Here is a 27,188-nt window from a genome sequence, read left to right as displayed (position 1 = left end):
AATAATTAAGATATAAAACTACATATAGTATGATCATAATTTCACAATTTTATATGAACAAATACATCTTTATTTGAGTAGAAAAAAAGGAAATGTTGAAGTATTGATTTAGGTAGTTATATGGATGGTGGAGTTATATAAGATTTATTTTCTTTCCTATTTTCAATGAACCTGTGAGACTTAATTTTTTGTTGTTGTTGTTGTTTTTAAAATTTGCTTTTCAAAGCTCAAGCTTTTTTTGTGTGTGTGATGCTGTGGTTGAAATCAGGGCCTCACGAATGCTAGTCAAGCCCTCCACAATGGTCAAAACCATTGTGTTTTATAGTCTCGACCCCTCATAGCTCAAGCTTTTAATCAAATAACAGATTCTACTTACTTCTCCTGAAGTTCTGCCACTGCCAGTCGGTCTGCATCAGGATCTGTGGCTAGCACTATCCGGGCATTTTCTCTTTCTGCCAGTCTCAGAGAAAGTTCCTGAAACAGTAACCCAAAAAGTTAGATTGTATTGAAGAATCTAAATCAATGCTAATATTCCTAAATGTAGGCACTATGTTAGTGATATGAATTTTAGAAGGCATATAATTTGGTTAAGTTTAAAATAAGTAGCCTAGAAGTAGTAGAGATTTCAAACAAAACACAATTATATTCCAGTGTAATTTATTTATTTTTTAAATTTAAATGATATAAACTACAATGGTTTCTGCTTTTGTAAGTAATCTCTAAATTGTCAATAAGTTCTATTTATTCTGATGGTTTAATAAACTAATAATAATTTAAATATTAGAAAAATACCAGTACAGATTCTCCTTCTTCAGGATTTGGGCATTTAACAGTAGAAAAGTCTGGATCAGGATCTTTTTGTTCTGGAACTGGAATTGGAGGCTTAAAACCAAACACTTGAAAAGCCAACTGCACATAGTCATGTCCGACACCATGAAAGGATGTATGCACAAATTTCAAGGTGGTCTTTGAGTTTAATTCCCTGTAAGGAAAAAATCACCAATCAATATCATAAAACTGGGCTGGGGATGTGGCTCAAGCAGTAGTGCGCTCGCCTGGCATGCGTGCGGCCCGGGTTCGATCCTCAGCACCACATACAAACAAAGATGTTGTGTCCGCCAATAACTAAAAAATAAATATTAAAATTCTTTCTTTCTCTCTCTCTCTCTCTCTCTTTAAAAAAAATATCATAAAACTTGCCACCTGTGATGTAATTCAAAACACTTAATGTTGCAGTAATTCATATGCAGGTCAGCATGGGAAAAGAAAGAAGAAGCAGAGCAAGCAAGGCAGCAGCAGAAAAAAAGTCCTTTATTGTGTACAAGCAATCTTTTTATAGTATTGTGAACAAAGAAGGCAGCCTTCCAACATCAATAAATCAGGTCTTTCAGCTAATTAAACATAGCATACAGAAGTTTTACTTTCTAATCAGAAGTGACCCGCTTCTCATGGCTAATCTATTCTCGGCCCGACGTATGTTGAGCTCTGCTCTTTGTTAAGAACAGATAATAAAATTTTTTCTTAGCACCCTCCTAGCCCACTTGGCAGAACATCCCGTTTGCAGGTAAGTCAAGGACAGCAGACACCTCGTTTTCAAGCATGTCCGCTGTTACCTTATCTAAACCTTGAGGGAGCCTCTCGTTTGTAAGTAGGCCCTCCCAAGGACAGCAGACACCTCATTTTCAAGCATGTCCACTGTTACCTATCTATACCTTGACAGAATATCCTGTTTGCAGGCAGACTCCATCAAGACAGTAATAGTAACGCAGTTATATCTGATTCTTTATAACTTAAATTTGAGAAAAAGTGATTAAAGCCTTCAGCAGAGCTGTAAGATATATTTTTAAATATTTTTAGTTATAGTTGGACACAATATCTTTAATTTTTTATGTGATGCTGAGAATTGAACCCAGTGCCTCACTAGGCAAGCACTCTACCACTGAGCCACAAACCCAGCCCTGTAAGATATTTTTTTAAAACTATGTGGTATTAAAGTAAATTTCAGATGATTTTTAATTCAACTATATTCTCCCTTTGTGGTTCAACTTCCTAACCTGGATTGCTTCCTTCCATATGCTATACCAGTATCCTAACCCAAGCCGCTATATATCTCTTGCCAGATCCACCACAAGAACTTCCTAATTAGCCTTTCTTATTCTTTGAAGACTCCTTCTTTTTTTCTTTCAGTCCAGCTTAAATTCCAAGGTATCCTAATTTCAATTACCTTCTTTTATTTTCACATTGGATACCCTGATCCTCTAATACCTTACTCTGTGTTGAACCCAACAATGTACCTTTTCCAGACTTGTACCAAAATAGCACAATTCTGCTAGAGTAAATCTCACAAAAGGGTTAAGCTTCACTTTCAAAGGGCATTCAGCACTGTCAGGCAATTTTACTTTGTTACTCAAAAAGCTTACTATTTTCTCTCTAAAATGGTGTGTAAAATCTTTTCTTCTCTCCTATTCCTTTCCTCTCCTTTTACCTAATGCAAACATAAATACAGAAGCCATCTGATGAGAACTTCCTAATCTTCCTACATCTAATCCAATATCTAACAGCATCCATACATATCTTTTCCTTCTTCTGACAACAGAGTGTTTTTCTTTCTCTCAAAGGTCAGTGCTCCACTTTGGCTCTGGTTCCTATCTCTTCTCACTCAAGAACTTTATTACTCTAGTCACCCCCTCCCTCCTGCATCATTCCCATTAACATCCAGTCACAGTTTCTTTGGTTCTTCTACAGCAAAACTTTCTGCATTCTTACCCACTATTATTAACCACTCTCTGTAATAAATAAAATTATTAAAGTAAAATAAAAATTTCAAAATATACATAAGAATGCCTAATATTAATATACTTATCATCTCAATTCAACATTTATTGACATTCTGTCAACTTAGTTTCATTTATGCAAGACATCAAATTATTTTACAAATGCTTTAGAATTTAAAAACATAACCATAATACCATTATTGCACCCAACAAAATCCACAATTTTTTTTTTTTTTTTTTGTCGTACTGGGGATTGAATCCAGGGACTTCTGCATACTAGGCAAGCACTCTACCAACTGAGCTATATCGCCAGGCTCTCAAATCCACAATAATTTCTTAATGTTATTCAATACCCTACCTGTGCTCAAATTTTCCCCAAATGTCTCAAAAATACAACTGGTTTACTTGAATCCAGACCTGAATAAGGTCCACACCATCTGTCTCTCAAATCTCTTGTTATCTAGTCATGTTCTTTTTTTCTTCTCCAATCCCTATGCCATTTATTGAAGAAAATAAATCGTTTGTTCTGGAGAACTTCCTACATCTTGGGTATGCATATTTCATCCTTTATGTATTAGCATGTTCCACAAACCTTCTTTTTCTGTAAATAGGTAGGTGAATCTAAAGGCAAAATTAGATTCAATTTCAAATCTTAGGCAAGAACAAATGTTGAATCTTGAGGGGAGGCACATGATGTCAATCTTACTTTTAATAGTATTGATTCATCAGGATTTTGTCATCTTGATCCATCCATCAAACATTTCCCAATAACTTTTCACCTATAAGTCTTAGTAGCCCTTGATGATCATCACTTTTATTAGTAGTAATAAAATAGTGATATTTTAATTCTTTTACTCCTTCACAATTAATAGTTGGATTTTTCTTTTAAGATATTTATCCTTCAGCAATTATTTAATTAACCCTGAAAGTCATTTCATATAGGAAAGACAAAAGAAAATATCTAAGCATTTATCAATTTGCTGAATGAAAATTCAGAATTTATCAAATTTCAGAATGAGTAAGTTCAAATCTAGCAACTCTCGAAGGTGATCTGTGAAATGTTTGCATAGTGTTACTACCAGCCAACAGTCTTTTATGTTTAATGTCTTAGTTAATTACAGTGATTCTTCTTTTTCGTTTTTTGTAGTTCTGGGAGATTGAACCCCTGTCTTCAGGTATGCTAGGCAAGAAGCACCCTATCACTGAGCTACTCTGGCAGCCTTTGTTTCGAAACAGGGTTGTGCACACCTGTAATTCCAGCTACTAGGAGGGCTGGAGCAAGAGGATTGCAAGTTAATAGTCAACATGGGCAACTTAGTGATTATTCTTTTTGATACCCAACTGTCCAATCTTTGGTCAACAAAAGCCCCCATAAAGTATGCTCTTATATCCTTTTGATATGAACCAAATATCTCTCAGTACTTTCTTGTTTTATGGCAGAGAGAAAGGCAGAGACAAAGAGACAGAGACATAGAGATATTAAGATTGATCCCAGAAATACATTTTTTGCTCCAGTCCTGGATTCATCAATTTCTCCAGGAGCCCTGGTTCCTTTTGGTGGGAAATGCCATTTAGAAACTACAATCTGTGTTTTAAGGCGACTCATAAGCCTTTTTAGCAACAGAACTAGTATTTCAGAAAGAAGTAAATAAATCATGAGTTCATACTGTTTCAAATCCAAACTTAAAATATAATTTTACAATTATTTTCTTTTATTTTACATTTACTTCTCTTATACTAAAATCTTAGTTCCTTGTTGACATCAAAATAATTCTCCATGGGCTGGGGTAGTGGCTCAGTGGTAGAGTACTTGCCTAGCTTGTGTGAGGCCCTGGGTTCCATCCTCAGCACCACATACAAATAAATAAATAAAATAAAGGAATTGTGTTCATTTACAACTAAAAAATATTTTTTAAAATTATCCATTTGTTTTATAATATATCTATGGATATATGTATGCATATCTATATCTATAAAACCATCAATTTTACTAATTGTAGAGATGACAAGTACAAATCAGGTAAGTAGTTCTTTTTTAAAAATAAATTTACTTATTTAATTATATATACATGACAGCAGAATGCATTTTAATTCATTGTAGGTGTGTGGTTCTTTATCCTTCCATATGACCCATTAGAAAATAGTCAAATTTAAAGTCACTTGAAATCTCTCTCTGTATGATTATGTTTTCAGCTTGATATATAATTAGATTCATTTGTTAATTTGCATTTGCAAATAAACTCTTTTTTAAAAAGAATTTAACCTTTATTTTATTTATTTTTTTTTATGTGCTAAGGATTGAACCCAGGGCCTCACCAGTACTAGGCAAGTGCTTTATCACTGAGCTACAATCACAGTCCCTGTACATATATTCTTTAAAAAACAAGAACTTAAGTAAGCAAAGATAGAAAATATCATATTTTTTACTTTTTATTTGGTGGTACTAGGAATTGAATCTTCAGGTACTCTGCCACTGAGCTACAACCCTTTTTATTTTTTGAGACAGGAACTCGCCAACTTGCTGAGGTAGGCCTTGAACTTGCGATCCTCCTGCCTCAGCCTCCTGAGTCACTGAGATTACAAGCATGCATCACTGTGCCTGGCTCAAAGTCTTTTTAGATTGACTATAGCTAGCAGTTAGCTAGTACTGTATCCTACTTCTCATTTTGGAAGAAGAAGCAAACAACTGATAATTGTGATGTGTAAACTTTTTAAAATAGAGAAAAAGCTAAAAATCAATTTTGTGTCATAGGTATCTTACATAAAGGAAATACATACAGTTATAAGTATAATTAGTTTAATAGCTTTATTAAGATATAATTTACTTACTAAACAATTCAACCATTCAAAGTGTACAATGAAATAGTTTTTACTATATTCATAGAGCTGTTCAACGATTAATTACTACAATTAATTTTAGAACATTCTTGTTATTCCCAAAACAAACTCTAAATCCCATTTTTGTTACCCTCCCAACTCTGATTCCTCCCAGCGATAGGCAACCACTACTCTATTTTGGTCTCTGCAGATTTGCCTATTCTGGACATTTTATATACACAAAATCATACAATATGTGGTTTTTTGTGACTGGCTTCTTTCACTAGCATAATGTTTTCAAGGTTTATATACCTATAGTATGCATCAGTACTAAATAATATATCATTATATGGATACAAACATTTTATTTATCCAATCATAATTTGATGGATATTTGGGTTACTTCCACTTTTAGTCTGTTATGAGTAATACTACTTAGCTATAATTTAATATGATGAACAGAAAACATTTTTATCACTTTTTCTTTCCTCACTTGTTAACCTTATCCTAAGGTAATACCATCATATATTCCCATTTGCTTACCTGTAAAAACAGATCTTTTTCAGATCTTCCATGTATCTCTTGCAAATGTCCTGTAGAGGATCTTTCTTCAGTGGACTAGTGTCCACTAAATTATCATTCCAGGAACCATTCCAGGGTTCGACACATTCTTCTATACATTTCAGAATTTCTTTATCATGAGGAGATGTGATTTGAGCACCAGTTTCCCAATAAACCTAGGTGATAGGTGTAGGTAAATATTGTTATGAATGATATAGTGAAATACTCAACAGATTTTTCTTAGCTACAATAGAGATCTTTGGCTTTATGAAGAAACATATCGAGTAAATTGAGTAAAAGAATGTCAACATGAGACTAGTAAATACCAAAAATACACTGATGATGATTCCACAGAGACTCAACAATAAAACAATTATGTATTATTTCCTTTTTTAAGAATTTACTTGGAAAACAATACAAGTAAAATATAAGCAGGGCATCAGGACAATATTAGAATATGTATATACCACAGTATCCAAACATACTCTTAGGTTTATAACTGTATATTAGAGATAATCTAAGAAACCACAAAATATCCCATGAAACTCCATACTATTAAACTTAACATTATAAAATGATTCTATTTTGTGATACAGAAGCTGTTTTCTATCATAAAGTAGAATTTATGTCACACCAAATAAAATCCATATCAGGAAATATAATTAACATGTCAATTATCCACATACATTTCAATAAGCTTTCAGTTTGTCAAATACTTTGATAAAAACAGTATTAGGAACAGTTACCAAAAAAGCAAAAAATATAAATTCCAATAATTCACAAGATCTCAAAATTAAAAGAGACTTTGCTTAGAGAATATCTATGCTGGATTTCTCCCATGTATGATATGAATTCTCTCCATTGCACCCCAAATGAAGAAAAGACATATACACTTGAATATGTACTACATACTAAGCTCTATGTCAAGAAATATGGTGAACTACATAGTTAAAAATTCTTGTTCTTATGTAAAATTATTGTGTTCAATTAAAAATAAATATACATTTTTAGGGGCTGGGGTTGTAGCTCAATGGTAGAGTGCTTGTCTCACATGTGTGAGGCACTGGGTTCGATCCTCAGCACCACATAAAAATAATAAAGGTATTGTGTCTCTCTACAATTAAAATATAAATACACATTTAAAAAACTGTTCTAAAAGCAAACAGCTCTAAATAAAGATAAAATAGAAAAAATATTACCTTAAATATATAGCTTAATTCACAAGAGGACAGGAAAAACTACAGGCAGTGGGGAAAAAGGAAAGAATTGAAACTCAGAGTGATAAGCTTGTAGGGGTAATGCTGGGGTTTGGGAACTGTTGATTTATCTGGCTTCTGCATTGTAATGCCTATGTGTAAGGTAATGAGCTGAAATTGAGATTCCCCTAATAAGAACGGGAGTCTTGCGGTGGAATGAGATGGACATCATTACCCTAAGTACATGTATAAAGACACAAATGGTATGACTCTAATTTGTATACAACCAGAGATATGAAAAATTGTGCTCTCTCTATATAATATGAATTGTAATGCACTTTTTTAAGAGAGAGAGAGAGAGAGAGAGAAATTTTGTTTATTTTTTTAGTTTTCGGCAGACATAACATCTTTGTTTGTATGTGGTGCTGAGGATTGAACCCAGGCCACACACATACCAGGCGAGCGCGCTACCGCTTGAGCCACATCCCGAGCCCTGTAATGCACTCTTGTTATCATATATAACAAATAAGAATAAAAAATAATTTTAGAAATGAGAGTCTTGAAATGTTTCCCTTAGTCAAAGAGAACATAAAGAGTCCTGTTCACTATTGTAGGGAGATCATGAGGAAGCAAGTATTTTTTCTTGGGTTTTGGGCAATTAAAAAAATTTTTTCAGCTCTTTGTCTACTTCCTGGTTTCAAATCCCAAGCTACTTCCATCACGACGTTCTGCCTCCCCTTGGGCCCAGAGCAACAGAGTTAGCCATCTATGGTTTGAGACCTCGGAAACCCTTTAGAATCTGACTTTCTGGAGGAACTGAGTCCCAGAGAGGATGCTTCTGAGCAAATAGTGTGAGTCCCACTAACGTTAAAGCTAGAGGTGTTGCCTGGCCATTTTGAGCAGACATGAAAAAGCATTATCACACTGGTAGAGCCACTTGACTCTGATCTTCATGAGAATGTAAGATTGCTACTACAAACTGGGTGCCTCAGCAAATATTTTTGGCACTTGGTTTACTTGGTTTATGTCTTGTTTTAACTGTAAATTAAAAAGTATAGCAGCCATGGACTCATATAGGCTTATAACCAATGACCCATCAGAGGGTCACCCTATAGAACAAACCATCTTAAATAAGAAAAAAATAACTACCAAAGAATAGGGAAGTATAGATGGTATGGCCAAAGACAGTGATATGAGTAATCAGTTAATTAATTCCTCAGAGGCAAATGCAACAGTCAGGGCTGTGGTCCATCCTACAAATCCTCCTTTTATATAATCAGGGAACTATCTTTCATTGGGTCTTCTAGAAGTAGAAGTTGAGATGAATTTCCAGAAAATTCTGACCAACCAGAATCCTAAAATATAATGAGCCAAATGAGGACTGGAATGATATAAGTGAAGAACTATAGTAGATATTCTTGGTACCCATTCAGATCCCCCTAGCCAGACCTAATTTATCTATCCTTTAGCTGCTACATTGCCTATAGCTGCCCCATTCTCTGGAGAATGTTCCTTGTCCAAAAGTCCTTGGGAAGTTTACCCATCACCACCAGCTACTCTTGGTCAATGACTAACATGGGGGTGTGAACCTCAAAATGGGGCCAGCTTGGTGATGTCCTGTGATGCACACATTTCATTCCATCTCTCTTATAAGACCACAATGAATCTAAATTCCAGCTGAGACCACATAATTGCTTGATTTTCACCCTACTATCACTCCACCCTCTACCTGCTTCTCTCACTTTCCTTTTTCCAAGAGTATTCCCTTAAAAAGCCACTTTCACAGAAATTCTCATCTCAACTTCTGCTTCTGAAAGACCCAAGGGAAGATACTATCTCTGATCATATTACTTCCCTACCTCTTTCAGGGGTGAATACTATTAGAAATCTTTTGTTTATATGCTTGTGTGGTTTACTATATATGCATGAATATGTGAATAATACACAAGACTGTTTAAATATTTATGAATTTTATATAAATTGTATTATTCCCCTCCCCCAAAATTTCAAATGTGAGAATTGATAAGTTAACACAGAAATTACTCCCAGTCAGTGAAACCCTTGAGGTTCTGGCAGACATTAAACAAACTTGCTCAGGAGAGATGCTCCCACATTCCAAGCTGCAAAAAAAAAAGGATTCTCTCTGTAAACCCTGAAAAGCTCATAGTGAGAAAACTATAAAATAAGTAAAGTTCAGGAGTCCAAGGTTTACCTTGTATCCATTGTCTTCCTTGCGGTTGTGAGATGCAGTAATCATCACACCAGCAACTGCTTTGAGCTCCTGGACTGCATATGGCTAAAGAATAATAACATTATATTTCCATTTTGTTTCATTTGTTTTGAGAAGAACTTTGATTAAATAACAGAAAAAGACATTATGGCTTAAATGATCTAAACCTTATCAACTCCATGTTGATTGGGTGGAGTCCATTTCTAAAATATGTGGTTCAATAATCATCCAGTTGTTTAACTTTCCCAGTCTTGTTTAACTTAGTCCTATAAGCATTTCTTATTCTTTTGTTTATTTGCCAATATTTAATGAACACCTACTATATGTCAGACATTCCACCAAATTCTGGAGATGTGAAAAATAGAATCATAAAATATTGGAGTTGAAAGTAAATTTAGAAATCATCGAATCCATTACACTTTACATTGAGGGTTATCCAACATAATACAATCATTGGTAAAAGATTTAAAGGGAGAGCATAAGTTTCTTGCTTTCCAATTTAAAGATTTTTAAATATACTATGTGGCCTCTATGTCATATATATAAGGGTCAACTCACTATATTCTTTCCCACAGTTAATTCTTAGATTGTATTTCCCGTCTCAGTAGTAGCTATTATTTGTCACCTTCGGATAGTTCTCCTTCCGTTTCTACCATCATATCTGACTGTCCTCCTGGATCACAGTTGTGGGAGGGCAATGTTGAATACATGAGCCAGATCTGATCACAGCAATCTATTCCCTTGGTATGATTCAGAAACTGTTTCATCAACCAAACCTGATCAGAGTCTTTCTCCAAAATATTCTGGCTATAGTTAATCAAGAGTGCTTTTCACTTAAGTCATGGTGATAAAAGGGTGTGAAATCTGGGATTGCTAAAAATACCTCCCCTACCAGCTAAAGCAAATCTATCTGCAATGAGAGAGAAAAGCCAACACAGTAGGATTGATGCTGACTGGAAATAACAACTCAGTGACAGAATCTTACAGAGATGGTCTATATTTCTAGATTCTCCCTGGCTTCTATTATTTTATTTTATTTTGGTATCAGGAATTGAACCCAGGGGTGCTTAACCACTGAGCCACATCTCCAGCCCTTTTTATTTTTTATTCTGAGACAGGGTCTCACTAAGTTGCTTAGTGCCTCACAAAGTTGCTGAGGCTGGCTCTGAATTTGCAATCCTCCTGCTTTAGCCTCCCAAACCACTGGGATTTCAGGTGTGTACCACAGTGCCCGGCTTCCATTATTCATCAAAAATACATATATACATATATATATATATATATATATATATATATATATATATAAACATATATTTATACAAATATTTATATATTTATATACACACATATATATGCACACACATATATGTATATTAGCAATTACTTTGATTCTTAAGCCACTAATTATTTTTTTTTTTTTTAAATGTATATTCTTTTTTTTAAGAGAGAGAGAGAGAGAGAGAGAGAGAGAGAGAGAAGAGAGAGAGAGAATTTTAATATTTATTTTTTAGTTATCGGCGTACACAACATCTTTGTTTGTATGTGGTGCTGAGGATCGAACCCGGGCCGCACGCATGCCAGGCGAGCGCGCTACCGCTTGAGCCACATCCCCAGCCCTTAAGCCACTAATTATATTTCCAACAAATCACTACAATATTTTATAGAAACATTTTCTATTGCTCAAATTTTTGGTAAAACTTGCTGTAAAATCATCTGGACATTATATTTTAAATTTTAGAATATTTTAAAAATACAAATTAAATTTATTTAATGATTATATGCTTATTCCAGTTTCTATTTATTTCTATTATATGCTTATTCCAATTTCTATTTCTATTTTCTTATTTCCAGTTTCTATCCAGTATCAATTGTTATTCTAGGAAACTGGCCAATTCATTTAAGTTTGCACATTAATTTGTATTATGTTGTTCAGAATGTTGTGATTTTCTTAATTCCTATTTTATTTATTATGCTCTCCTTTTAATTTTTAAATTTATGACTTCTTTGTTTCTTGAGCACCCTTTCCAGGGTTTTATCTGTAATTCTATTCAGAGATCTAACTTTTTTTTAATTTTGTTTTTAGTTATAGATGGATACAATATGTTTATTTTGTTTGCTTATTTTTATGTGGTGCTGAGGATCGAACCCAGTGCCTCACATGTGAGAGGCAAGCGCTCTGCCACTGAGCCCCAGCTCCAGCCCCAGAGTTCTAACTTTTGCTTTTTAAGCAGCTGATATCTTCTTTATTTTTTATTTACTTGATTTTTTTTCTCATACCTTTATTATTTCATACCTTTTACTTAATTTGGATTTATTTAGTTTTAGCACAAACATATTAAGTTAACTGCTTAGCTAATTATTTTCTAATCTTTTTCCCTAATATACTCATTAAAACTATAAATTTATCTTTACATGGGGCTTATCTCTAGCCCCAATTTTTTGCTATTTATTGTTTTCATTATAGCTCAGTTTTAAATACAGGCAATCTTTGCTTTTCACAGTTCATAAACACAGATTTCTACTACTATATTGTTGTTAAATAGTACCAGTCTCCTAAAAACAGGTTCAAATTCAGATATCATGGTATATTAACCACTTAAGCACAAATGTGGTTGCTTACTCCTCAGTCCATAAATCACTATTTCCACCATGATCAATGACCAACCACATCACTCTTTTAAATCCTGTCGGTGTTAGTCACAAATAGCAAAGCATGTACCTATGTTGCCTCTTTATTTCCCAGTGATAAATCTACATGACAGTTATTATCCAGTGATTAATCCACATGACAGTTTACCAAATTACATAACTAAAAATGGGTATTGGCCAAAGAAGATGAAAGTGCTGCAAAGAAACAAAAAATGACAATGGTAGAAGGGAAATTTGAGTTGAATAAATGGAATTATAAAAGAAACAGTCAGGAATGCTTACACTGCCACATTTAAAATGCAACCAAAGGATCTCACCATCCGCAGGTGAACATATGGAGGAAATGAGGAACGGGGTTGTGATTAAACAGAATGCAAAACATTTCAGAAGAAGTGATATAAGCAAAGCACTTTTAAGGCAAAATCCATTAAAGGAACTCTCAGAGATATTTCACTACATAAAAGAACAAAGGATAAAATGTTTGAAGCTGATCCAAACTTACAAAGATATATAATAATTTGCCAAGGCATACAAAAGATGCTCACTCATATTGAAAGTTAATGACAGGAAGTAAGTAATATTTATATTCTTGGTAAGTTTTTTAAAAACAAAGTAATAAAACACTTTACTTCTCAACGTCTCTATTGTTTTAAATTATAATATACTAACTATTATTTTTACCATTTTTTCCTTTCCTTAAATATTTTTAAAAAAATTTTTTTTAGTTGCTGATGGACCTTTATTTTATTTATTTATATGTGGTGCTGAGAATTGAACCCAGTGCCTCACACATGCTAGGCAAGTACTTTTACCACTGAGCCACGACCCCAGCCCTCCTTAAATATTTTTAACCAAGAGTAAACTTTGGTGTTTTTTATGTTTTGTCCAGATATTTTAAAGGTCATAGAACAGCTGTAGCTGTTTATTGATTATTAAGATTACTTTGCATGCTTTTAGATTGCACAGCTGCCTTTACAATTCTATTGCACCATTCAAAAGGACTGTCTGTACCTCTCATCTTCATTGTGGTATCTTCCTTAGCCATGAATTATTTATCAATGTGTTTTAAAATTTCTAAACATAGAGAATTTGGGAGGAGTTTTTTACTTCTAATTTTATTGTATTGGAGTCCAAGTATATAGCTTGTTTGCTTTTTTGGGTACTGAGGATTGAACCTAGGGGTACTTTACCACCGAGCTACATCCCCAGTCCTTGTTATTTTTTATTTTTGAGACAGGGTCTCACTAAGTCACTGAGGTTGGACTCAAACTTGTAATACTCCTGCCTTAGCCTCTAGAGTCACTGGGATTACAGGTATGTGCCACAGTACCTGATAAGCAGTTCTCTGGCATTTGTTGAGACTTCTTTTGTGACTCTGCCAAAAAGTAATGTACATTCTACCATCATGGAATGCAGAATTTTTACACACACACACACACACACACATACACACCCCAAACCTGTTAACATTGTGCTCAAAGCTACCTATCCGCCTGATTAATTAATTTCTGAAAAAAGGGTATTGAAATTTCCCACTATGACTGTGACTTCTCAATTCTTGATCAAATTCTTTGTGGTTCAACAAATGATTGATGAAATGAAAATAAACTCAGAGTAAAATTTGTTTTCCTTCCTTTGGTTTCTCATACCACTCAATGCAAAACCATATTTATGACAAAGATTTGAATCCTAGTTGATTTAAAAAATATTTTCAAGGGCAGCAAACTGAATGATCACTAACACAACATACTTACTACAAAAGGTGTAGGAACATATCTTGAAAAAAGGTACACAGGAACATCTTTAGCCAGCAAGACTGCAGCAGTGAGTTTAGCAAGCCTAAAAATAAGAGAGATCTCACTTAGTCTTTAGTTTACCACTTTTTTTTTTTTATTGGTACCAGGGATCCAACGTTGGGACATTTAATCATTAAGCCACATCCCCAGCCCTTTTTGTATTTTATTTAGAAACATGGTCTTGATAAATTTCTTAGGGCCTCACTAAGTTGCTAAGGCTGGCTTTGAACTCATAATCCTCCTGCCTCAGTTTCCCAAACTGCTAGGATTATAGGCTTGTGCCACAACACCCAGCTTAGTTACACCACTTTTTAAAAATCAAACTTTAACATAAATAAATGTTTCATATTCCAATTATTCTGAATATATGGTATCTTAATATAAACCAGTTTTTATCATCATTGATTATTTAAGCATGTGTTCCAACTTAAAAATGTTAAATAAGTTTTTGGTTTTTTTTTTTTTAAAGAAGCTTTGGGCTATGGATATAGCTCAGTGATAGAGAGCCTTCTTAGCTAAGCTTTGCAAGGCCTGGCTTTGTTCCTCCCCAGCACTACATAAAAAGAAAAACAAAACCAACAAAAAATAAGCAAAAAAAAAAAAAAAAAAAAAGCCCCCTAAACTAAAAGGAACTTAACAATTAACAGAACTGACATTACAATTCTTCTTTTGCTCTCAAATCATCTTTTGATGAGTATTTTACCAAGAAATATAACCTGTAACAGGAATGTAACAAGGTAACAAGAATGGAGAAAAGTGAAATAAAACAAATCCAAAATGTATAATTACCCCTGAAAAGAAAATATCACATCATAATTATCTATTATGAAAAAAAACTCTAAAAATAACCAAATAAGATTTTAATGCAAGAAAAAAGCTACATAATCGTTCCTACCAAGTGCCATCACCAATGTTAATTTATAAGCTACAATATTATTCTCAATGTGACCTTTAAGTATTTGAACATTTTACTTCTTTCTATAAAATTAAACCTTATTTTTGAAATACTTTTACTTCTCTTTCAGCTCTAAAATAAACATTGTCATGTGTTCACACTTCTGTTTGACAGTCTCCTGCTTCAGAAATCCTACTATTGGAAAAAAAGAAAATTCTTGTTTTAGTCCACTTCAACTTAATCTTTGAAACAAATTAACACTGTACCTCTGGCTGCTGCAGCTGCTAGTTACTTGACCCCGAGTGTCATATCCAACAACAAAGCCTCTCTGCTTGAAGTCTGAGAAACATCTCTCAAGGTATTTGTACATCCCCTGAAGCAAATAAATTCAAAAGATCAGTTCCTGCTGAATGCTTGCTTGTGTATTATAAGACTTAAAATCTCTTTATGTTTGGTGTGCGTCTTACTGGCTTCTGCCTTTATGCTCATGTTTACTAATGTGGACAAAATATTGTTCAATCCACAAATATGAGTTGATAAACATTTTGTGGATTTTTAGACACATTTAATACGATACAAATATCAATTTAGTAACCATAAAATCCATAAAACAGGAGGGGAAAAAAGATGAAAGCTGTGAGTCAATGGGCTAAAATATATTGTTGAAGAGCCAAAAGAATTTGTTTCTTGCTTGAAGGCTCTAGAAAACAGAATTTTAACCATTTAGGCCCTTGCTAAATCATGCCATTGAAGCTAACCAAAAGATCTGACCTATTTATGACACAAATATTTTTAATTAGCCACACAGTCCCTTCACTGGCACATTTTTTAAGTGGCTGATACCACTTATAATTTTTTGGTTTTAAAATTTTACAGGAAAAGAAGTCAGACTAGAAAAATCTGCAATCAAGGGTGACAAAAAAATGAAATGTTTCACATTGAAACTACAGCAATGATAAAATAAAACCATTTATCTTAGAAATGATTTGCTGACTTTAATAAACATTTCATCTCTAAAAATAACACTTATATCCTTACAGTTCTTTAGAATTACACACAAACACATATCTACACAAGGATAGAAAATTTAATCAATATAACAACCCTGAAAAGAAATGCAAATACCATTTTGTCTGTCTTAAAATTTCTTTTTTTTTTTTTTGAGAGAGAGAGAGAGAGAGAGAATTTTTTAATATTTATTTTTTAGTTATCGGCGGACACAACATCTTTGTTTGTACGTGGTGCTGAGAATCGAACCTGGGCCGCACGCATGCCAGGCGAGCGCGCTACCACTTGAGCCACATCCCCAGCCCAAAATTTCTTTTAAAAAAGAAGAAACAGAATAAGTCTGAAACTCCATGTAATGACTTGTTCAAGGCCCATCATTCAATTAAAATTTAAGTTATTAAAGTTTATTGAAGACCCATGATAAAGCCCCAGTGACTTCCAGTACCTATGGGTCTTTCAAGTACACTTATTTCTTCTAACTACTCCCTATGAGTGACTGGGTGATGGAGACAGATTAATAGAGCCCAAATGGGCTAGTTTCACCAATTTCTTTCTAATGATGACACTATCCTAAACCTTATAGACCCTCATATTATTATCTACTATGAGAATCCATTTTATCTTATTCCCTCACATGCAAAGTATGAAAAGGGTTAGGCCTTATGAACCAGATCTCATTTGGCCTGGTTTATGAGGAAACTCAATATATACATAAAAAAAGACTGAACTATAAGCATTTCTGGTGAGGACAAGAAAGGATATGAAGAAGGGGAAGGTAGGGAAGGTGACAAGTATCCTACCTACCCAGTGCTAACCTGTCATCCCTTCTTCTCCATCCCCTGCATATAAGCCATTGGCTTTAGAAGGAGGATAAAGGTGATTTCCTGTTTGGCAGTATTGACTAGAATAATGTCCACTGAGGTATTCTATAGCCTGAAACTATTTTTACTATATGCTAAATGCATTACTGGCCTCAAAGGCATGGTTCCTTCAAACAGTGAGGATAATTTATTGAGAAGAGAAGCAATTTGTTTCTAAAATAAGTTTCATAAAAATGGAGAGGAAATAAAAACAAATTATATTTTGTTATAAAAGAACTCTCAAATGGCTTTGGAAAACCATATTTAAGTAGAATATTTTCAACTAAATTTTCCATACTCTGGTTAACCTTTATGAATACCAGATGCCAAAATGAGTAATTATCTTCTTTCTAAGTTTGCTTGTTTATGTTATCTGGACATGTCAATTTATCCATTTCTTGGTTTCAAATGCAAAGTAACTCTGGCAAGAAATGACAATGGCTACCAAAATGACTCTTAATCAGAAACTTAGTCTGTGATCTTGAAGATACAAAAATTACTTCTAAGATAAATCTCAGGCAAGAACAAAGGTCAGAATTTGGTCTATACTCTTTACTTACAGGAGAATACCTTCCCAGACAAAAGGCTCCCCTTTACTGGCTTTTTTTTTTTTTTTTTTAAAGAAAGACATTACCTAATTTATAAAGCTGAATGACAGAGTAAGAAAAAGTATAATTCATAATACTTACCTGTGTTGATTGTATTACTGTAAGGTCATTAATATAGCAAAATCCTGCCCCCATAGCAGAACGAAGTCCTGCAGTCCCAAAAGTCATTCGGCAGCAAAGACGATCCCGCAACTCCTTATTCATCCCATTCCGTAAAAGATTTTCAATCTGCTCTTTTGTTTTAGGATTCTACAAAAGAAGTTAAAGCTAAATCAGGATTAGAGTCCTAATATCAAAGTCTTCTAAGGGTCCAATATGCATATATCACAAGGTTTTACATTTACTACAAATTCCATAGTGCTACTTATTAAATTAGTATATAACATAAACACAATACCTGGCATTTATTGAGTCCCACAAGGACAGGGCCCATTAAAGGTAATTTACACACTTCTGATTTTTAGAACATTCTTAAATAACATACTCAAGAATGTTCTTCTAAACAATTTGATAAACTTAAGAGCCAAGGATCCAAAATAAACTTGTCAAAAATGACATCATTTAGAATCTATATTAAGTTTTTTTTTTTTTTTTGGTACCAGAGATTGAACTCAGGAGCACTCAACCACTGAGCCACATCTCCAGCCCTATTTTGTATTTTATTTAGAGACAGGGTCTCACTGAGTTTCTTAGCACCTCACTTTTGCTGAAGTTGGCTTTGAACTCATGAGCCTTCTATCTCAGAGATTATGGGTGTGAGCCACTGTGCCTGACTAGAATCTTTAATAAATTTTAAAAGAAATATGACTGCTACTGAATAACACCATCAAAACATGCCTACCAATAACCTTACCTAAACCTCTGCAAATCCAATAACTGGATAAACCTTACTACTCTTTAGAATCATAGAAAACCTTTTAATTTATCTATAGCTGAACATATAAAGGTCTTAGATATCAAACATATTATGTTGAATTTTCAAAATAGGTTGAGAGGCAGGGCAATGCCGACATCCATATTTTAGGATTCTGTATTTCACTGGCATGTACTTCAACTTGTTTTCATAAATCTTAAGGATATCTATGACTGAAAACAGTGCTTTACCAAAAAGTTGCAGATTTGGGGCTGGAGGTATATGTTCAGTGGGTAAAGCGTGTGGTTTGCATGTACAAGGCCCTTCATTCACTTTTGAGATTAAAAATATAAATTAAACAGTAGCATATTTTAAATAGAAATGAAATTACAATATAAAATAAAACTTAAATGGAAATTTCTACTATTTTCTTTTTGGAGAGTCAATTTACCAAGAAAATAAGGTAAAATACAACTTCTCTTTCAGGTTAGTATGAATTGAGTCTGTACTATTTATCTCTTCTATTTCTATAGACTATAATGAATATTCAGAATTAGAATCCAAGGCAGCTAAAAGGTGCTATTAGAGTATATTTATACTTACAAAGACAAAATATATCAATATATAATTAAACAATACAGTTTTCTGTTTATGTGGAAATTAAAGTAAACAGAGTACATGGCCAAACTAATAACAAAACCATGAAAATTCTGGTTAACTGAAATTTTAATCTAGTTAAAATTGATGGATGTTGAAAATATATATAATATATACATATATATGTATATATATACATATATATATATATATACTTACACTCAAGAAGTTTCCATTTTAAATGGCACAAACTAAAACGACACTGCTTACATAAAAAGATGCATAGCTCTTAAAAGAAAAATCTAAACAATAACAATATCTGAGTTACTAGCATATAATTCCAAAGTCTAAGATATCACCAGATTTTATAAAGACATCAAAGAGATTCAGAGAAGGTCAACACTTAAAGATTGGCACAAGAACAGCAAAAATTGAATGGATTTTTCACACATAGGAGATCTACGGCATTATGATACAGTCAGTGAGACTGCAAATTGGGATGATCTTTTTGGAGTGATTTTAAAGCAAAGCATTAAATTTTAAACTGCACATGCTTATTGGCTCACAGATTTTTCTGACCATGGCAATATCTTCATACAAACAAAAATATTTAAACAAGAATATTCACTTCAGCATTCCTACTAGTAGTATCATTATTACCACTGCATAGACAAAATTTACACAAGGAGCCCAGTAGCACTGAGCTAGTACTAGAGATTTACTCAGGATTTGAACCTACACCGGTCTGGACTATATTAAGAACTGTATTATCTCACTAAAACAAAATAACTACATTGAGCAGGTTAATAATGCTTCTCATAATAATTTAACTTCAGCTACAAAGCAAAATAATATTTTTGTTATAGCTATAAAATATAAAAATGATACACCAGACACAAATGCTATGAACTTACTGAATTTCCTAATGTTTAACTGAACAGCTACTATGGTAGGGCCTGAAAATTCCATTTCCTACTACAAACCTCACAACGAAATTCCTGGTTCTTACAAGGTTTGTAGGGTTGAGAAAATAAAAACAGATAAAGAATCATGATGCATTAAACATAATTAGTAAACTTATATGATAAGATGAGATAAATAATTATGATAGCCATTTAAAATCGACTTTAAATTCAGATTTCTCCATTATTTAACAGCCAGATATCAAATTACAAACTTTAAAAAATATAACTTAAAAAAACTATCTATGTAGCCACACTATCTTATATTTTTCCATTCAGGTAATACATTGCATTTGTATTTTGTTGCTAAAATCTTAAGATTTAATGAACTATAAGCAAATTATTATTATTTTGGGGGGGACTGAGTACCAGGGATTGAACTCAGGAGCACTCAACCACTGAGCCACATTCCCAACCCTATTTTGAATTTTATTTTGAGATAGAGTCCCACTGAGTTACTTAGTGCCTTGCTTTTGCTGAGGCTGGCTTTGAACTCGAGATCCTCCTGCCTCCCAAGCTGCTGGGATTACAAGCATGCACCACTATACCTGGTTTAAGCAAATTATTTTCAAATGCAATTTCCATGCAGAATTCAGATACAGTAAATGAAAAGGAAAGCAGAAGAATTTGTAGAAAAAGAGGTATGTGTATATTTATATACCATCCAGAAATATTCAATTTTTTTTTAGCAAAAAAGGGCTAAAAATCATGATCCTCTGACTATAGCTATGGGTTGTTTGAGTATTTTATGTATATATTACTTAATTTTTATGGTCAAGCCAGTTAAGTATTCATGATGGCTGAGAAAAACAACTACTTATATGTCTATGTGAATACTTTTCATCTCACAAACTGCCTTTCTTTTCCTACTTACAGAAAGCTATTAATATGATCTGAATTTATAAAACATACTAAAGTTTTCTCAAATATAAATTATTGTTTGCTTTTTAAATGTGCTTTCTTATTCACAATTTATTCTGTACCTAAGGACAAGAGAAACCAGTCAGGAAAAAAAAAGAATAATAAAATTAGTCAGCTGGCACCAATTATTTAAAAAGTACCCCTAAAACTGTACATAGTAGCTATTAAATTAACATATTTCAGAAGGTACCTATTGACCCATTACATAAAATGAAAATTATTTAGAAGTAAATACGTTCAATCTGAACTAAATTTACTCTTATCTGGCATCTTAGATTCCTAATAATTTTAGTAGCCCCCAAAAGGAATCCTGGAGAAAATCCAGAGAGATTTTAGTGACCCCTAGCATTTTCTGTACTAGCATTTTCTATATTTCATTCATAATGAATAAAATAATTGTTTAGTATGAAATCAGTAAGTTGAAGAATATAGAATTAAATTTGTGCATTATTTTCAAATTTTACCTGTATACCAAAAATGTAGAACCTTTAAGTTCTAATCCTATGGATTGCTGTAACTTTATATGGCTGAAATGAAGAAAAGAAAGTGTCCTCTTACATAATACTCATGGAGGTTTTTCCCATATTGTAGAACCATAAGGCCCAATTCAAAGAAAATATTTAAGAAATTATTTTTAAAATGTTAAACATATAGAAGGGTTTCTTTTAACAAATATAACTTTTTACAGACGTTCATAGATGTGAAGAAAGCTACATGTCAGACCAAAATCACACCAACTCTTCCTGCCATCAAATCAAAGTATCAGCATTCACTTAAGGATCATTTTGGACTCATCAAAGCTTTCTGAACCTATTGTGTTAATAACTAGGGACTCCTGCATTATTTATATACAATAAATACAAACATATATAAAAGTGTGTAAAAAAAAGCGATCAAGTTTGCCAATGAGAAATTTACCTTTTTTTCTATTTTATAAACCTAATAGTTTTATACTTCCTATACAACTTGAATCTATTTTATTAATATTCTAGTACTAGATCCAACAGCTTAGAAACAATCTAAACTATGACCTTCATTATTTAGAAGATTGGAACAGATCTAAAAGAACATGATATATATTAACAACCCCAAATCCTAATATTGTTATTCATGTAAGGCAGCAAATATACAAAATTGACTCTTTAGTCACTCGAATACATCTAAAGTTATAAAACTACAGATAATATTCTAAAATATCACTGTCAAAGACTTGTGCCTAAATAACAAATATTAATTTAATATAACTTCAGAGGAAAAAATGTAAAGTTTCTTTTTAAACAGAAGTTAAAATAGGAAACTGCAATCTGAAAACCTGAAGGGTGAACACAGCTTGACATTTACTTCTGAGCGTCAGCCAGCTTGACGATCCATTTCCAGAGTTCTGGAGTAGGGCAGGTTTTCCAAATCAGATGCTTCCTTATTAAGTCCAAAATATAGTCATCTAAACCAATCAATGTTTTTCATTTAAGGGATTTTTGTATGATTTTAAATTTAATTTCCATATTTTAAAAATTTTGGTAGAAATTAGCATGAATTGGCTTAGATTAAAAAAAAACTTGAATGACTATACTTTTCATACAAATGAGATTTACTTGAATAATCAACAAATACAAAAATCAACCAAGGAAATGAAGATGTTAACTATCTCTAAAACAGAAAATAAGCCTTGAAATATAACATTACTGTTAGCACTTACGCATAATATTGGATATGCCAAGATTAATGTGAGAGATAAAAATTATAATGTTTATTATTTTAAAAGTTAAGCTACCTAAACATGGTCCTCAGTAACTTGCTAAGTTGAACTTTGAAATCCTCCGGCCTCAGCCTCCCAAGCCATTCTGTGTGTGTCACCATGCCCAGTACTAAAGAGTCTTTAAAAAAAACAAAAAAACAAAAAAAAAAACTACCTTGTTTGGGGCCAGGGTTGTGGCTCAGTGACAGAGCATTTGTGTATCATGTATGAGACACCAGGTTTGATCCTTAGCACCGCAATCAAAAATAAGCACAAAAAATAAAGGCATGCTGTCCATCTACAACCACAAAATTTTTTTTTAAACTACACTTTTTTTTCTACCAAAGCACATACATTGAGCTGAATTTTACTATTCAAAAACACTTATCTCTGTTAAGTTTCAATAATAAAAATATTTTTAAATTAAAAGTATTTCTCATATAAGGTAGTCAACATAAAATAGTTCAAATGTTCATAATCTTGCTTAGATATTCTGACATATCATTCTTTTCTTAACAAATGAATAATCCAATTATTGCTCAGCAGCACAGTGGATAACTATAGGGTAATGGAAAGATGACTGAACTACGATTCTGATTTCAAGTCTGCAATTGGTTAGTTAGATAATCCTGAACAAGTCATTTGATCTCCCCTTGATCTTTAGATTCCAAGCAGGTATGTTGAATTTGGTATCTTTTCAAATTCTACAGGTTTTATAGTAAGTGATCATGTAAACTACTAAGAACACCAAATTCAAGGGCTCTATTCAGTAGCATGTATTACTAGTTTTAGGACCATGAATAGGTAATTTCATTATAGTATCTTTACTTCTAAAAATAGGCATAATGTTCTAACCTTCCTGGGTACATGGCTAGGATAATATTTTTTGAGCTACATAAGACATGTGACAGAGGTATGGCCAGCAGATGAGAGAAAAAAGAGATGTGCATCATTTCCAAGCCTAACCCATAAAGCCTCCCCTGCCTATCCTCTTTTTCCCATTCACTTAGTAACCAAGTACCAAGAGGAGTTTGTAGTAAAAGGATAGAATAAAGGACTTCATGGAGCAAAATGCCCTCTTTTTTACTTCCTATCTCATGGGCCAGTGTTGAACTGTAATATGAACAAGAAATAAACTTCCATTGTTTAACCCAATGAAATTCTGAAGCATTTGTTACCATGGTTAGTCTGTACTTCTTAATAATTAGTATACAGTCTTTAGTATACAGAAAGAACTACTCATATAACCCTCAAAACTTTTTATAAAAGTGGTTGGTTGAAAGAAATGGCTCCACTCTCAGGGTCTGTATTTTCAGCTCATGCTGTGTCCTGGTTGGGCTCTTACCACAATGTTCTTAACCTCTTTACAGCCTAAGACTTGGAAGGTTTGAGTTCTTCTTTCAAATAAGCCTCCCTGAGGCTCATCAGTACAATTTAGGGGTTTACATTTAATCTTAAAAGATCCCCTCCTAGTTTTCAGTTTCTCTATATACCTTTAAAAAAGAAAGATTCTTTCCAATTCTAACATTTTGATTGTCAGACCCAAGACTCACTTTGGAATCTAGTCAAGAACTCAATCTCTTTGTCAGCATTTGACTTTTTTCCTAATGAACCTTATGCTCTGAAAAATTATTTGTCCTAGCCAAGGACTATACCTCAGTTTGCCTTATAGCTAGGTATAACTACATAACTAAGTTCTGGCCAATAGCATGAGAAATGGAAATAAGTTCCACTTTTAGGTCTTGCCTGAAAAGTATTAAATGTGTCCTTTTCTAAGTCTTATCCCTCCTCAATGGGCTGAGTTATATGAAAGCTGGAGTAGTTACTTAGGGGCAGTCATATATTGAGGATGGACAGCCACCCCACCAACCCCATACTACCCCTCTCTCCTTTGAATGTTGTGAGAGACAGTATCTTCTCTTGCCTTCAAGACACTATATTTTACAGTCTTTGAGCTCAGACTGTGCCCTAAGCAATACAGTAGGTAATGTTTGTGACTAGTGTGAAATAAAGACTGTCTTCTGACAACCTTGTCCTGAACAAATCTTTTTCCATACAGAGTTCTATCCTCTATCAGTTCTCCTTCTCCTTCTTATCCTCAACCATTCTTTTTCCCCATCCATACATTAAATCAACATTCATCAAAGTCCTTATTTTGCAAGCATTTGAGGAAAATGATTATATGTTCTTGGTATTCTATATTTTTCCTATAATCCAAGTACAGTGCTACCAAAAATAAGCTTCAGAAAAAAGTCAAGATAGTGAGAATTCCCTTAAAACCAGATATCAATTACTCACATAATGGGAGTGCCTTCAGTTGACAGTTTTCCTAAAATATTTTTAAAAATTTTTATCTATTTATTTATTTATTTATTTTTATGTGGTGCTGAGGATCAAACTCAGTGCCTTACACATGTGATGCAAACGCTCTCACTGAGCTACAACTCCAGCCCTCCTAAATGTCTTTTTAATCTGTTCTCCACAGTTCCTTGTATATAGAAGATGCTTAATATGTATCCACTGGTTATGATTCATAATAGTGACAAAATAGCCATGTTCTTTTAGAAAAAGTAAATATTAGAGGAAAAACTATTTTAAGAACTTCCATAGAAATGAATTTCCTAAACAAGGGTATAACTTTTAAGATAAAAGACCTAACGACAAATAATTTCAAGTTTTCCTTCAGAATTAAATATACGCTTATGAAAAACACTCAAATATAGATGTATATAGAGCATTTACTCCCCCCACCCCACTGGGGATTGAACCAAGGGACTGGTTCTAATACTGAGCTATACATTTAGCCCTTTAATTTTTTTTAATATTTATTTTTTAGTTTTAGGTGGACATATATCTTTATTTTATTTTTATGTGGTGCTGAGGATCAAATCCAGTGCCTCATGCATGCTAGGCGAGCACTCTACTATTAAGCAGCAACCCTAGCCCCTATTTTTTTTTTTTTAATCTTGGGACAGGGTCTCACTAAGTTGTAGAATCTGACCTCAAACCTGCAATTCTGCCTCAGTCACCCAAGCAGCCACTGCACCCACCTCTAGTGAAATTTTAAATACACAACACTTGACTCATAATTCCATTTCTAGGAATTGATTCCATAGAGATATTTATACATGTATCTGAAGATTGTACACCAGAAACAGTACTTATATTGTAATAACTGAAAGTGAGAAAAGGAAAAAAGGAACATAAATGTTCATCAGTAAGACTTGTTAGTTTGGAATGAAGCACACGCGCGCGCGTGCGCGCGCGCGCACACACACACACACACACACACACACACGGGAAAAAAGCAAGTCAGAATCATATTCTATTATTTATACTATTTGTAGTAGCAGCATATTAAATATCTGTGTGTGTGTATGTATATATATATATACATACACACACACACACATACATATATATGTAAGTTAATGATAGTATCTCTGGATAGAAAATTAGATGATTATAGAAAAAAATAATTGAGAGGTTATATAGTCAAATAGCTTTTTCATTTAAAACTGCACACTAAGCCCTGACTCCAAAAAAGAATATTTCCTAAGTTCCATCACAAGCATATAGGTCACTGACTTACTATGTATGGTTCAAAGTGGTGAATTTTGGAGGTTTTTTTTTTTTTTCAGAATTAGAATCTCTCACAGAATCTCAACTCTTATACTATATTTTGTTTGCAAAAAACCCTAAACATTCATTTCAATCTTAAATACAAAGAACAAATTTAGTAGCACTCAAGTGTTTACTAAGTATTTGTGCATGTATAGGCTATTTTTTAAATAATTAAAAATTATATAGAATAGAAAATATAATAAGCATGGAAATGTGTTAAGTAGGAAAAAACCCACAAATTTAATTACACTATGCTAACAAGCAAGGAAAAACTAGATATGCTTACTGACAAAGACTAAATGGGAAAAAAGAAAAATAGATTTATAAGGATGTCATATTACAGTGTAAGTTTTTATATTAATTTATCCTAATATATTAAAGTTATTCATATGTATATTATAGTTTGGATGTGAGGTGTCCCCCAAAAGCTTATGTGTGAGATAAGGCAAGAAGGTTATGAGAGCCTTAATCCAATCAGTAAGATAATTCCTTGATGGGATCAACTGAGTGGAGGCAAAAGCCAGTGGGGTGTGGCTAAAGGAGGTGAGTCTGGGCAGGGGTGGAGGCATGCCTGTGGGTATGTATTTTGTATCTGAGGAGTGCAGACTCTGTCTACTTCGTGATTATCATATTAGCTGCTTCCTCCAACACACTGTTCTGCCATGATGTTCAGCCTCACCTCAAGCCCCAAGGAATGGAGCCAGCTGCCTATGGACTGAGACCTCCAAAACTGTGAGTCCCCCAAATAAATTTTTTCTTCTCTATAGTTGTTCTGGTCAGGTCTTTTAGTCACAGCAGCAAAAAAGCTGACTAAACAATGCAAAACAACTGATGAAGGAAAAAGATCTAGATGTTTGATCTTACATGCCTGAGAATGTCATTTAGTAAGCATGTGTGTGAATGTAAGTACATTTAGAAAAGCCTTGTCTAGTACCTGGTTACTCACTGATGCAAATATTATCTACTCCCTTCCTGTCTTCACCCTTCATAGGTACCCTAAAGGGTACAGGTCAACATCACAGCTTGTTTTATTTAGCCTTCTATAGAGGGTTCACTGAGAGTAAATTCTGGGAGCCACTCCAGGAAATCTGTGCCTAAACAA

The 27,188-nt window shown here is 33.4% G+C and overlaps 1 protein-coding gene across 3 annotated transcripts in view; it reads right to left on the bottom strand.

The window, feature by feature from the left end:
- Nucleotides 1-27,188, bottom strand: part of Pgm2l1 (phosphoglucomutase 2 like 1) — a 62,901-nt gene that overhangs the window by 17,849 nt on the left and 17,864 nt on the right. The window contains exons 2-9 of one of the 3 annotated variants that reach the window (XM_076846645.2): nucleotides 17,476-17,643; nucleotides 15,185-15,291; nucleotides 13,982-14,066; nucleotides 13,558-13,602; nucleotides 9,561-9,644; nucleotides 6,135-6,328; nucleotides 793-982; nucleotides 377-474 (exon numbers count right to left, since the gene is read on the bottom strand). In XM_076846645.2, the coding sequence (XP_076702760.2) occupies nucleotides 377-474; nucleotides 793-982; nucleotides 6,135-6,328; nucleotides 9,561-9,644; nucleotides 13,558-13,602; nucleotides 13,982-14,066; nucleotides 15,185-15,291; nucleotides 17,476-17,643 (971 nt within the window). Of the gene's footprint in view, nucleotides 1-376; nucleotides 475-792; nucleotides 983-6,134; nucleotides 6,329-9,560; nucleotides 9,645-13,557; nucleotides 13,603-13,981; nucleotides 14,067-15,184; nucleotides 15,292-17,475; nucleotides 17,662-27,188 lie in introns of all 3 variants that reach the window. The other 2 variants (XM_077108839.1, XM_076846646.2) reach the window with 2 other exon arrangements.

This window comes from Callospermophilus lateralis, chromosome 2, assembly GCF_048772815.1.
Source record: "Callospermophilus lateralis isolate mCalLat2 chromosome 2, mCalLat2.hap1, whole genome shotgun sequence".
NCBI lineage: Eukaryota > Metazoa > Chordata > Mammalia > Rodentia > Sciuridae > Callospermophilus > Callospermophilus lateralis.
Note: the sequence above shows the minus strand (reverse complement) of the source record. Positions and strands in the feature narration are given on the sequence as shown.